The sequence below is a fragment of the Leguminivora glycinivorella genome, chromosome 4, assembly GCF_023078275.1.
Source record: "Leguminivora glycinivorella isolate SPB_JAAS2020 chromosome 4, LegGlyc_1.1, whole genome shotgun sequence".
In the NCBI taxonomy this organism is placed as follows: domain Eukaryota; kingdom Metazoa; phylum Arthropoda; class Insecta; order Lepidoptera; family Tortricidae; genus Leguminivora; species Leguminivora glycinivorella.
Window position 1 is genome coordinate 19,099,515 of NC_062974.1, and position 14,142 is coordinate 19,113,656.

Below are 14,142 nucleotides of genomic sequence, written 5' to 3' on the forward strand. Positions count from 1 at the left end.
GTTGTTCTTAATTTTAATGTAAATAATTAACTACAGCATCTGTTACCAATATCGTTACGTTACTTTCGATGCAACCACAACATTAATTGTATAAGTATATATAATTTTAAGGATGCAGATAAAATATATTTTGATTGTAGGATTATTGATTACTACTTTGACTTTATCGGTGTATTATTTATTATAAGCTACTTCTGCTAATGAATTTTATTAATGGGAATGAACATTATTGCACCTATTGTACGTAACGAACCTTAATTATCAATTCTCGCCCTATTATTTTTTAAGATGTTTATGCTGAAGTTAAGTTTGAAATTGAGTATAATAAAAAAATAATATAATCAAAATGATTATTTTTCAGGAGTTTGATGTGCTGCGCATAAAGTTCTTAGGCGACTGCTACTACTGCGTTAGTGGCATCCCGAAACCCACTACCCTGCACGCCAAGAACTGTGTGGACTTGGGCCTCGACATGATCCATATTATTAAGGACGTTCGGTATGTAATAGAAATTGACATCTACATATATCTAATATAATACACCGCCTTTACATCTGTGACAGATGATTTATAAGGCCTTACGCCTTGGAAAAATACTTCAACTTAAATTATGAAGAAACTATAAGAGTTTTGAATGATTCACGGTTATTTTCATTAGACTTATATTGACCGGGATATAGACCGTGATTACCTTTTTGATTTTTGTCGAGCTCCCGATATTTCGACGCAGTTGCATGCATCATGATCACGGAAAACTGACGAAGGCGGGTGGATGTTAAAGTTGTATAGACAGCGCGCGATCATGATGCATGCAACTGCGTCGAAATATCGGGAGCTCGACAAAAATCAAAAAATTAATCACGGTCTATATCCCGGTCAATATAAGTCTTATGAAGAAACTGTTGATTTTTATACATATAATACTTTGACCTCAATTTGAGCAAGTAAAAGAGCCATAACTTGAAATTATTGCGTGTAGTAATATATACGTGGGTGGAAAAAACAGTTTCTTTGCTAAAATTTTAGTCAATTTAGAGTGATTTTTGAGATGAGATTTGACCATAAAGTCACTAAGGTAGGTACATTTAAATTGTATGTTATTAGGTCACAATAGCCCTGTGAACGCAAGTTTAACTGGGAGAAAATATTTTGATTGACGTTACATCACACTGAAAAGGTACAAAATTCTTGAGCGGCATTTAAGGATGAAGGCCTCTTTCCGGACGACACTTGCGTTCGTGGCTGTATATCCCAATTCGAGAGGATCCCGTGTCCACACACGTGGCAGCTGGTATACTTATTTAATGCTCCCCCAGGTGAGCGGGGTTGGAGGCTTGCTCGTGACGCCTAATGCGTTTCTCTTTCAAGCAAAATAAGTTTTTATCTATCTAAAAAGAAAGTAAATCTTATTCTGATAAGATTAGGAAATTATCTTCCTACTAAGGTTCAAGTTCAATACCGAGTTGTTTATTAATTTATGATGTCAAAATATAATGACTCGTTCTTTTTAGGGTTCCGTACCAAAAAGGTACAACAGGAACCCTTATGGTGCGACTCTGTCCGTCTGTCTGTCCGTCTGTCACATTCCTAAATATCTCGAGAACTATTAGTAGTTCTCGAGATATTTAGGAATGTGCTATCAACTTGAAATTTGGAATAGTTGTGAACATTGTAAACCTCTACAAATAGAATGTTTTTTTTTTTTAAATATATTAATTTTAATTGTAGAAAATGGCCAAAATGAAAGGGGGGCAAACTGTAAATTTCAAGTTACTAGGTCAAGTGGGGTATCGTTGGAAAGAGCTCAAATTGAACGTAAATAAGCTATTTTTTATATTTTTTTTGTTGTGGAAAAAAAATGAATTTTGAAGGAAAATTAAAAAAAAAATACCGTTCCCCCCCCCCCCCCTTATCTCCGTAGTTTACCAACGAAAAATTATGAAAATTTTAGTAAACATTGGTTTTATGCTAAATATTACAGGAAAAATATAATCGTGTTTGTATTTTGAATACTTTTTTTTTTATTCACAAAAAACTTTTCAGATTTTCACTTTCAATTTACCCACCCTTGCGGATGCACATCGTACTTCAAATTAATAAGAGATGTTACGTAAACCATCTTCTGTCCAATAAAGTAAAAACTGTTTAAATCGGTTAACATTATAAAGAATTATCCTTGAAAAACCAGGTCGCGCAAATTAGTTAGCAAATTGACCGGGAGATGGCGCTATACACAATAATACTCATTAGTACCTATACTTTTGTCTTCTAGTCAAGTCATTAGAGTTATATGAAAATATGAGATTATTTTTACTAGGTAGTTTGAAAGAAAGTTTGTACGGAACCCTCGGTGGGCGAGTCCGACTCGCACTTGGCCGGTTTTTTTATAACTGTTTAATCCTAAAACTGCAATGTAGCCAGTAGTTGCAAGCAAATTTAAATATATAAGATTAGAACGCTAACCATTTTATAATATGAGACACAAGTGTTTGTCTGGGGTAAGACAAACACTTGTAGGAAATTCTTACATTATACAAGTTAACACTTAAATGCATGACGTATAGAGTCAAAAATATGTGATGCATATATACTACTATGCATTTGAGGGTTAAACTTTTGTAATACATAATTAAAAAATTGAAAAACAACGGGTTACGTTACGAGTATGCCTGATGAAGTATCGCCGGTAGATTCCAAACATGTCGCCAATAGCAATAGGATAAACGTGTGTTAAACCGTCCTTTTAAAAAAATCATATAATTACTCTTGCACCAAATAAAACGAACTGTTTAGGTACTATTACCCGGTATGTTTTATCGCGCGACCATGATTGCCTGCCAGGGTGGCTAGCCGAATGGCACAATCGCTCACGAAACGCTCACGAAACGAAGCGCTAGTAGATATCTATCTCTATCGCGCTTGCGTATTGGCGCGACAGAGCCAGCGGCGTATCGCTTTCGTTTGGCGTCGGAGAAATGCCATTCGGCTACGGGGCCTGGCCTGGTCCCGTAGCCGAATGGCATTTCTCCGACTCGTTTCGTGAGCGTTTCGTGAGCGATTGTGCCATTCGGCTAGCCACCCTGATCTTATTGAAATTAATGATTTCAGAGAGAAGCGGTCATTGAACATCGACATGAGAATCGGAGTACATTCCGGACGCATTCTAAGTGGACTGATAGGCATGAGAAAGTGGCAATTCGATATCTGGTCTAAAGATGCCACTATAGCTAATAAGATGGAATCTACAGGGAAAGCAGGGTAAGGATTTGCGGCTACCTACCTACTTGTAAAATATCATTCACAACTCTATTTTGTCCTGTATAAACATCGTATCTAAAAATTCAGAATACCAAGGAGGCGGTGACTGCTAATAACTTATGGTACAGTATTGTACAATGTACAGTCATATAATTTAATTTTTGTTTTGTTATGTACCTGTTTTGACACAGTGATAATAATATGAAGTGTCTACCTAAGCAACTAATATTGATATGAGTGTACCTATCACGCAAGTATTACATTTTAGGTATTGTTTTACATTTCAGAAAAGTTCACGTGACCAAGCAAACCCTGGAATTATTGATAGACTACGCTAGAGAATATATAATCGAACCAAATTTTGAATCTCAAAACCATCCGTTTATTTTAGAAAATAAATTAGAAACATTTTTACTCTCCAGGCCAGACAGAGTAAGTTCTTTATACTCGTAAACTTATTTAAAAAAAAATATATTTTACCTACCAATCATATTAAATATAAATAATTTCTAATCATATGTGATGTCCAAGAAAAATATCAATTTTACTTTCATTGTTTACAAATATTTCGATTTTTTTGAATTAATTGATTTGCAGCCTATTACAGAATATAAGCCGTACCGTAGAGCATCAGTTGGATTCAGCAAAATGATTAAAAAACGAGTAAGTCAACATCTATAAACAAATACATAAAACTCCTTAATGCATATACCTACCTGTTCTACCCGGCCCTTTGAAGTATAACTAAAATTTATCATCACCAAACATCTCTACGTGCACCAACGAATATAGGGGGTTAACCCGGGGGTTAACCCACCATTTTATATGGAATTTGACAGATGACAGCCCGCTAACCCTGAGTAGTTGGTGCAAGTAGGCCTTAAAGGATTAGGTTCGCCTTTGTACACTCTTATAATATTCTCTGTAGGTCCTTTATGTAATTTGTTTTGTGCAGTAAGGTGTTTTACTACATACTACTTACTCCTACTACATTGTTTGAACTTAAATTACTTATTTGGTACAAAATTTGCGAAATAAAATAACTCGACACTGTATTTTCAGTAGCGGTCGGAAAATAAAAATCAATCAAATTATCGGAGAACCACAACTTTTATGGACGAAAATTTGGTAGAATATCAGCAGATGTTGAAAGCAGCCGACGCTCAAATGGCAAAGGAAATCGAAGATATGACCAATGGAAAGTAAGTACCTACACAGACAAACAGAACACAGTATATACTCAATAAATATGTTATAAATCCTATACAAATATTAACTTTACATTTTAGGGAACATTTCAAAAAGGAATCTAAGCTGAACAGATTTACGTTGATGTTCGAAAACTATCAACTTGAAAAGACGTTTTTGTTATTACCGGACCCACTTTTCAAGTATTACATCACATGCTGTCTCATCATATCTTTGCTGATAGCATTTATAAATGCTTTGACTACCGACTGGTAAGTATTTATAGTTGATAACTTGATAATTCGATGTTCAATGATTATGATGGTTACTTAAATAGGTACTTAATTATTATGTACTAGTTAATATAATTGTATTTCAGGTATTGCTGTTTTCTCTGGTACACATTTGTCGCCGTTCTTTTTCTTATAGTGGGCCTTGTAATTATGCAACCACTAACTTGGTTTCAATTTTTCTGGCACAAATATAAAGGATTGGAGCAACCTCGAAATCGCTTCCTACGGAGGATATACGACATATCAGAGAGTATTACCAGATCAGCTAAACTAAGGACGGCCATATACTTGCTTATTAGTATCTCACTAGCGGCAACTTCTATGGTCAGTGTGATCGAATGTATAGAAGTTAAAACCGATGATCCTGACATTCAAGCAGTCACAGTTTTGTCGAACTGTTATTCTTCGTGGGTAATATTTGTTATATTTTTCAAGAATGCTTGTAATATGCGTGTTGCAATAAAATGTTCTAAATGTACTGTTTGTCTTTCAGCACGTGACACAATGTTGGGGTTTAGCTTTACTACTAAACTTTTTGTTTAGCAGAGTATTTTTTATTTTTAAATGGATCGTTGCTGGTGGAATGACCATATTTTACCTATGGGTAGTGTGGGAAATAAAAACCTCATTTTTCGCAGAAGATGCCACGTTTAATGTGGGATTGGATCCCCGTGTGTCTCATACGCTATCCGTTGTCTTTATAACGATCACGCTGTATTTCATTGATAGAACCACTGAATATAGAAACAGATTAGATCACTTGTGGCAGTTGCAGCTTACAGAAGAACAACAAGAAGCTGAGACTATGTTGAAAGTTAACAATATGCTTTTAGAAAACATTTTGCCGGCACACGTAGGTTTGTATTGACTGTTGTGACATATATATTGTTAAATGTTAAATTATCATACAATAAGTTTGTAACTAATTTTATTTTGTTCTTCCAGTACAAGTATACTTGGATTTAAATAGATCTATAGACGAACTGTACTACGAAAAATACGACAATGTGGCGGTAATGTTTGCGTCTCTGACAGACTACAAATTGGGTATTGAAGAAAACCCAGACGATAAATTAATGTTGAGTATACTGGACGAAGTAATATCAGATTTCGACAGACTTCTTCTGACGGGCACATCGGTGTACAAAGTGGAAAAGATTAAAATGGCTGGTTGGACGTATATGGCCGCCTGCGGGTTGGACCCTAATAGAAGAGAATCAATAGATTCCGAATTTAATCATGACCGCCGACAAAACACTCCTTACAACCGTGCGATAGTAATCACGATGGTAGAATTTGCTGCTGCTATGATGATGCAACTACATAATTTTAATCGCGGATCATTCCAATGTTTCGAAGGACTAAATCTACGCATTGGTAAGAATTTTAAATCTCTACTTTAATGTATTTGTAAACCTTTTGGTCAATCTGCTTAGAAATTGCGGCACCTACCGGCATTATGGTTCAAATTACTACTTAAATAACAAAATCGTTTCAGGAATTTCTAACGGAGAAGTTGCAGCTGGAGTAGTTGGTTCTATTAAACCATTATATGATATTTGGGGACATGCCGTTAATATGGCTTCGCGGATGGATTCAACTGGTTTAACTGGTAAAATCCAGGTAATAAATAAAAATAATAATATTATTAAGTAAATATAAATAACCGAAGACCGAAAAAGAGATGACGGATCGACTTGGATGCATTTTATCCAGACATGTACAAATTACAAGGTTAAATGGAAAAAGCGTGGAGAGGCTTGCCTAACAGTGGTGTAAACTAAATTAAAAGGCTGATAAAAATAATTAAATATTTAAATAACTTCGAATTCTCAAAACCAATTCATTCTGTTTCATTCAACAGGTGACAGAAGAAACGGCAATGATCCTGGAAGAGTGTGGAATAGTAACAATGTATCGTGGGGAAACATTTGTCAAAGGAGCTGGCTACATCAAGACATTTTTCGTCCCACTCGACGAAAATTATGATTTAGTTAAAAGAGACATGTGTAATTACAGAAACCGACATTATAGTGTACGTAACATTACCTCATCCGAGTCAGACTATGATCCAGATTTTCCTCTTTATAATAATAGACTATCAGGTAATAGTGGAAGGCAGATGTCAGTAAACAGTGAAAAACAGAGTTCAGTACATAGTGTTGGCAACTGTGAAGCATTGTCTATGAGCGAAGACTTAGAAGATGAAAACGACACCGAAGTTCTAACTGGCGTAACATCAAGTAATTCTATTAGTGATGATTTCATATCAATGTCGTCTTCAGCGCACAGTGATACATACGAGTATATAGACTCCGAAAATGAAGTTATGGAAACTCGTTGTTGATATTTTGTAGTAATCTCGGGAAAGTGTACTGTCCTAGTTTATGTATGCGATCCAAAAGGATCTACCATATGGAAAAAACGGGTCTTCGATTAGAAAAGTAGAATGTCTCGTGTAACCATTGATTGTGCCTTTTATATGTTTAGTTGTAGACTAGTTCCTAATTTAAAATATTGAAAATATAGAAATGAATTATTTATTATGAAGTTTATTATTCTTAAAATCTATTTGATTATAGATCATCTATTCATATTATATTACATACTATCCTAAAACTTATAGTTACATCTATTTTTCCTTACGATAAAAATACTAAACAAGTCCCTACTTAGGACATCACTTAACCATAGAATTTAGATTGTCACGCGTATATTGCTATCATCTCTCATACATCTAGAAACATTATACAACACATCTATGCGATCCTTTCCTTGTTTCTTATTGCATTCTTCTAGAGCCTTCTTTAGAACTGCTTGATGTTGTTTCGGTACAAATTTCAGAGCTTCTTCTTCAATAAAATATCCATTTTTCTTCACCACTTTAAGGTCATCAAGGGTGCAATATAAAAACTTTAGAAATTTCTCATCTTTTGTTCTCTCTTTACTTCTAAGTCGTTCCAGTACATCGAAATTAAGCCCGTGTTTGCTAGAACATTTGATAGCACTTTCAATTACTTTTGCGGCCTTTTCTGGTTCTAATTGTATAACCTGAAATTAAAAAGCTTATTGTAAAATCGATCACTTAAAAGCGATTCAGAATTTTTAGGTAAATTTTAGGGGTCCGTACACTCGCTACCGCAATTTGAATATTGACCCTGTTTTATTTTATTTTTTGTTTCGAATTTTCTTTCTTTCTTACGGACGAAGATAACGGATTGTTAACTAATAGCGCTTAAATCTCGTCACGCAGCAGAATGGAACTTCCCATACAATAAAATTTAAGCGCTCGGTGAAAGTCGGCCCTAAATCTGTGGAATACTTCGAGCGCTCAAAGTCTGAAATGCGACGCCGCTTAAGTACCTATTGATCTAAGTAGAGGTCGTCCATGCTTTCAGTTTTAATAAACACAAATAAAATATGTACTTTACTCTAAATTAGACATTACTATACCTTGAATTCGTTCCACAATAAACAAAAGAAAAAAATATGGGAGGATCGAATTTTTAAAATACGGTAGGGTCCCCTAAAATGCATCTACCTTACTCATTGTGAGTTTTTCTTTATCTCAAATTATATAATAATTATAAATCTTTTATACGAACAAATTTCATTTTGGGAAAGAAGAAAGCCGCCGTGCTTGAATGACAAAATAAGAAAGATTTGGAAAGATGTAGACTAATTCTACTAAAAGAAATCTCTATTTTATTAAAAGAAAACTACCTTCTTACACATATATATCTAATAGGTATAAACATTTACCATAGCGCTACCATAATTTTCCATTAAATTAATTTGTACGAGTAGCTACCGTATTTAATTCTAAAAATATACTATACTTCTTTCAAAAATCTGTTGACTGAGCCTACGGCGACTTATATGACCCCTTTTTTTTTTCATTTTTCAAATCACAAGAAAAATAAAAGAAAACACTTACCACTTCACAAGCACACTCCAAGGCAAATATTAAGCACAAGGCGGTTACGTAACGCATTTTAAAGACACTGGTCGTAGATGGAAATGCCTGGTTTGTCAGCGACCTTTGAAGCCAAGTGAGGTGTAATCTATTCAAATCCTTTTTATATAGCCTACATGGGTTGAGGATAATTTAGTCGAGCTGGTCGTTAGGTTACTTACCGGCAAAGCTAGTTGAAATTAAGATCGGACACTGATATCAATTTTTCCTTGTCTATGTTAAATGCTTATTGTACTATGGCGCACTTAACTTATGTTAATCTCTTAAGTAAAAAGTAAGTACTTTAAATTCAGGATTAATACATTTTAGGATTAAGTTTCCTCATATAAACTGTACTTTACCTAGAGTAAGACCGAAGAAGAAGAAGACGGTCTAACTCCTAACCTACCTACCTAACCTACCTACCTACCTACCTACCTACCTACTAACAAAAATTTTCACAAATCAAAGTATTAGGTACGTGAATTTTTGAAAATGCTATCTTATACCTACCTCTAAATACTATTAGAATTCGTAAATAAAACCTGAGCTTTAATGCAATTTATTTATTTACAAACAATCGATAAATAGAAACATATAACGCATAAACTAAACTAATCCTACAAAACTGAGACAAGTTACAAATAAATACAACAACATGAATCAACTACGAGATAAAGAATTAGTCATACGATTTTTTTATATGTACAGACAATGTAAACATGATCATTATATTTGTTAAAAAACAACATGAGTGGGCGTAGCGCGATGATAACACTTGAAAACTTCAAAAGCCGTATCAGCGGAGTCTCTGCCTTTCTTTGCCCTACACTCTTCCAGAGCCTTTTTAACTCCTACTTTATCAGCGCCTTGAGGCAACTTCGACAAAGCGACGTCCACATTCAACCTTCCATCCCGGTCCATGATCCCGGACTTTTGGAAGAAGCAAAGCATAAACTTCTTCAGCGCTTCGTCGTCCTTGAAATTCTGCTTCTTCGCCTCGGCCAATACTTCGGGTTTGACCCCGGATTGCTTCATGCATTCTAAGGTATACTGGTGAACTTTGTCCTTTTGCGATTGTGATAGATGCACATTCTACAAAAAAAAAACTAATTTAGACAAACTCAAAAAAATATATAAATACGCTAGTAAATATGTGTTGTATATCTTTATAGTTTGTATGTATTTTGTTACCGCCCTGTTTTGAATAAAAAAATGTTTCCGAAAGTACTTGGTGAAAACTACTAAAACTACAATAAAAAAAATTAATCTGTTTATTTCTAAGAAACATACATGCATTTATGAACTTAACTGCTAATCTTAAATACTACAAGGCTTTTCGGAAGGTAAGTACAGTCAACCAAAGACATACCTATGTAATTCCGTATAGACAGATTAAGTCTAAGAAAAAAACGTACCTCAAAACCATACAGAAAAAAACCGGCCAAGAGCGTGTCGGGCCACGCTCAGTGTAGGGTTCCGTAGTTTTGCGTATTTTTCTCAAAAACTACTGGACCTATCAAGTTCAAAACAATTTTCCTAGAAAGTATTTATAAAGTTCTACTTTTGTGATTTTTTTCATATTTTTTAAACATATGGTTCAAAAGTTAGAGGGGGGGGACGCACTTTTTTTTCCTTTAGGAGCGATTATTTCCGAAAATATTAATAATATCAAAATATGATCTTAGTAAACCCTTATTCATTTTTAAATACCTATCCAAGAATATATCACACGTTGGGGTTGGAATGAAAAAAAATATCAGCCCCCACTTTACATGTAGGGGGGGTACCCTAATAAAACATTTTTTTCCATTTTTTATTTTTTCACTTTGTCGGCGTGATTGATGTACATATTGGTACCAAATTTCAGCTTTCTAGTGCTAACCGTTACTGAGATTATCCGCGGACGGACGGACAGACAGACATGGCGAAACTATAAGGGTTCCTAGTTGACTACGGAACCCTAAAAAGGTACGGTGAACTAGATGACGATACACCTTTGGGGGACGCTCGGCTAGATGGCGCTAATATTAATATTTGACATTTTAACTTTTAACACATATCAACAGTTTTTAGCTTGTGTAATAGAGAGATGGCAGTCTATGCACTGTGATTACACATTTTACTTTGACAGTAACTCTCTATAATACTCGATCCTCTTTGAGTCCACCAATTGGAACCCTAGGCCACTCTACAACCATGTCAAAATGACAAGCAGTAAGAGATTTCATACAATCTGATATATAACGTTACTATGACATAGTTCTACAGTGGCCTAGGGTTCAAAATGGTTGATTGTACATAAATAAAGAAACCGATACACTGTCCATATTTTACAGTAAGTATTGTGCACATGACAGGAAGTGGACACATAGCACTGGTGAATACCTACTTACTGTAAAATTTTGACAAAATATCGATTACTTAATTGAAATGATGTTTCGATCAGGATTGCCCCTTCAGCCCCTTGTACCTTACAACTAGTGAAACGCATAGAGAATTCGCCAAGATTGCGAGACACCAGTTCAAAGCTAGGAGTCGAGTAGGTACATGATTGAGAAAAGCTATGCCTTCTATGTCAGAGGCAAAGTCTTATTTTCGGTCGCTGATCTAACAGAGTGTATTTTTTAATTACCACTGTTTTTCTGAAACTTTTTATCCATACTAATATTATAAATGGGAAAGTGTGTGTGTCTGTTTGTTTGTCCGTCTTTCACGGCAAAACGGAGTGACGAATTGACGTAAATTTTGAATTGGAGATCGTTAAAGGGATGGAGAATGACATAGGCTACTTTTTCTCTCTTTCTAACCCCCCACTTCCCTAAAATTGGGGGTAGAAATTTGTAAGGAGCATTCCGCAATTTTCAAATTTAACGCGAGCGAAGCCGCGGGCAAAAGCTAGTATATCATAAATCTATGCACAAAACTATAATATATAAGCATATTTATAACTTACATTGGCACAAGTGACTGCAATAAATGCAGCTAATACCAACAGGGTCTTCATTTTAGCAGAGTAGTGGTGTTTCAAAGCAGCTGAAGCGGTTACTGAATGAACTGACAACACAATGACCCCTTTTATATAGATCACGAAGGAAATCGAGTCGGACTATACATATATAGGTGCGAGGAAATACATATTATGGAAATCATTAATCCGCTATGTCAGGGTTGACATGTTTCCGGAGGTTCAATAAAATTAGTTCTAACGTTTATTTAGGTCACCTTTGCATATAGTCCTCCATTAGGCCGTTTTCACATTATCCGATCCGATATCGGATGTCGGACCGACATCCTACATCCGATAAACGCTTCCGATTGTGTCGGACGTAGGACCGATAAAACGCATTTGGTCCAAATCAATGAAGTATGATTTTGTATAAAAAAATATTAAAAAAATGTTTTATATTATATAATTATAAGCACTATATTCCAAATATTATATTGTAAAATTAAAATAACGGGCATAAAAATACTCGAGAGTGTCAGGCAAAATAAATAATTTTACAATCAACTATATCTACTAAAAGATGAAAAAACTAGTATCCGCAATTCGGACCGAAGCATTACAGCCTTTTTAGGGTTCCGTACCAAAAAGGTACAACAGGAACCCTTATGGTGCGACTCTGTCCGTCTGTCTGTCCGTCTGTCACATTGTTAAATATCTCGAGAATTACTTATGCTATCGATATGAAATTTGGAATAGTTATAAACATTGTGAACCTCTACAAGTTGAAAGATTTTTTATTTAATTAATTAATATAAATGATAGAAAATGGCCAAAATGAAAGGGGGGCAAACTGAAAATTTCAAGTAACTAGGTCAAGTGGGATATCGTTAGAAAGAGCTCAAACTGTACACATCAAAACTATTTTTTATAATTTTTTGGTTTTGGAAAAAAAATGTTTTTTGAAGGAAAATGTAAAAAAATACCGTTCCCCCCCCCCTTATCTCCGAAGTTTACCAACATAAATTTATGAAATTTTCACCAAACATGGCTATTATAATGAACATTACAGGAAAAATAAAATCGTACACGTATCTTTAAAACTTTTTTTTTAATTTATAAAAAAATTCTTTCAGATTTACATTTTCAATTTCAACACCCTTGCGGGTGTTTATTGTACCTGTATTTTTTAACAAAATAACAATGAAATTACCTGCTTTCAAATAGAGGAAAAATGGTTAAAATCGGTTCACGCAATAAACAATTATTCCATAAAAATCATCCTCCATACTAGCTCGCGCGCATTAGTTTACTCAATTTGCCGATAGATGTCGCTGTACGTTGAACGCTCATTTCCTACATCGCGTTTTTCCTGATATAATGAGGTCGGTTCAGGAGCGTCCTTGCGACATGTCGTAAGTCGTAAACTATTGAAGTCGAATAGTCTTGATTTTATTTGGACGTTGTCTAACAATAAAATTGTATATTAAAATATTACTTGTTATGTGGGAAATTGAGTCTTGAGGGATTTAGTCAAATCTGTAGAGTTCTATGAATAACATTTTGATGATTCAACTATTGAAAGTTTGTACGGAACCCTCGGTGAGCGAGTCCGACTCGCACTTGACCGGTTTTTTTTTGTTCAATGGAAATTGTGAACTAATTTGAATTTCGATCATTGACAGCTGTTTAATAGACGCCATTTTTGTCACGTACACTACTACAAACGTATACCTACATTATATACGCACACAAACAAATATTATCGGCCGACAACTGGCGGGGGGTCCGGCATGCCAAAAATGATCGGAAGCGTCCTGCCGATATCGGCAGTTCGATGGTGCCTCGGACAAAAACTGTTGTAGGAGAGTGCCATCGGCATTAAATCTGCAATTTTTGCGTTATATATCGTTTTTTAGTAATAATGATCTATTAAATACATAAATGAAGATCCGATATCAGATCGGATAATGTGAAAACGGCCTAAGGGTGGTGTGGGACTAAAGACATTTAGGGCCGTAGACAAGTAGCTAATCGCTCACCCTCCATAGTGAACCACATGCAACTCTATCGCTCCTCTGCATAACTACGACACAGACTTGTCCACAACCATTTTTTTGGCGGCAGGATTTTCGCAGATTTTTAGGGTTCCGTAGTCAACTAGGAACCCTTATAGTTTCGCCATGTCTGTCTGTCCGTCCGTCCGCGGATAATCTCAGTAACCGTAAGCACTAGAAAGCTGAAATTTGGTACCAATATGTATATCAATCACGCCAACAAAGTGCAAAAATAAAAAATGTGAAAAAATGTTTTATTAGGGTACCCCCCCTACATGCAAAGTGGGGGCTGATATTTTTTTTTTCATTCCAACCCCAGCGTGTGATATATTGTTGGATAGGTATTTAAAAATAAATAAGGGTTTACTAAGATCATTTTTTGATAATATTAATAGTTTCTGAAATAATCGCTCTTAAAGGAAAAAAAAGTGCGTCCCCCCCCCC

General features: G+C 35.2%; 3 protein-coding genes across 6 annotated transcripts in view; 1 reads left to right on the forward strand and 2 right to left on the reverse strand.

Annotated features, from left to right (window-relative positions):
• The window catches only part of LOC125225329 (adenylate cyclase type 2-like), a 43,666-nt gene extending 36,390 nt beyond the window's left edge, over window positions 1-7,276 (forward strand). For 3 of the 4 annotated variants that reach the window (XM_048128981.1, XM_048128979.1, XM_048128980.1), the window contains exons 9-19: window positions 362-498; window positions 3,109-3,258; window positions 3,546-3,690; window positions 3,856-3,921; window positions 4,324-4,460; window positions 4,548-4,718; window positions 4,826-5,150; window positions 5,233-5,596; window positions 5,685-6,116; window positions 6,238-6,362; window positions 6,604-7,276. In XM_048128981.1, coding sequence (XP_047984938.1) covers window positions 362-498; window positions 3,109-3,258; window positions 3,546-3,690; window positions 3,856-3,921; window positions 4,324-4,460; window positions 4,548-4,718; window positions 4,826-5,150; window positions 5,233-5,596; window positions 5,685-6,116; window positions 6,238-6,362; window positions 6,604-7,086 — 2,535 coding nt within the window. In that variant the 3' untranslated portion in view covers window positions 7,087-7,276. Of the gene's footprint in view, window positions 1-361; window positions 499-3,108; window positions 3,259-3,545; window positions 3,691-3,855; window positions 3,922-4,323; window positions 4,461-4,547; window positions 4,719-4,825; window positions 5,151-5,232; window positions 5,597-5,684; window positions 6,117-6,237; window positions 6,363-6,603 lie in introns of those variants that run through there. The other variant, XM_048128982.1, reaches the window with a different exon arrangement.
• Window positions 7,272-8,814, reverse strand: LOC125225331. The gene is made up of 2 exons (XM_048128984.1): window positions 8,677-8,814; window positions 7,272-7,790 (listed from the first exon to the last, which is right to left on the reverse strand). Exons 1-2 carry the CDS (start codon window positions 8,731-8,733, stop codon window positions 7,437-7,439), a joined length of 411 nt encoding a protein of 136 aa, XP_047984941.1. The 5' UTR covers window positions 8,734-8,814; the 3' UTR covers window positions 7,272-7,436.
• Window positions 8,815-9,246: 432 nt separating this feature from the next.
• On the reverse strand, window positions 9,247-11,914 carry LOC125225334 (general odorant-binding protein 56d-like). Its single transcript, XM_048128987.1, has 2 exons — window positions 11,651-11,914; window positions 9,247-9,789 (listed from the first exon to the last, which is right to left on the reverse strand). Exons 1-2 carry the CDS (start codon window positions 11,699-11,701, stop codon window positions 9,433-9,435), a joined length of 408 nt encoding a protein of 135 aa, XP_047984944.1. The 5' UTR covers window positions 11,702-11,914; the 3' UTR covers window positions 9,247-9,432.
• Window positions 11,915-14,142: the final 2,228 nt, after the last annotated feature.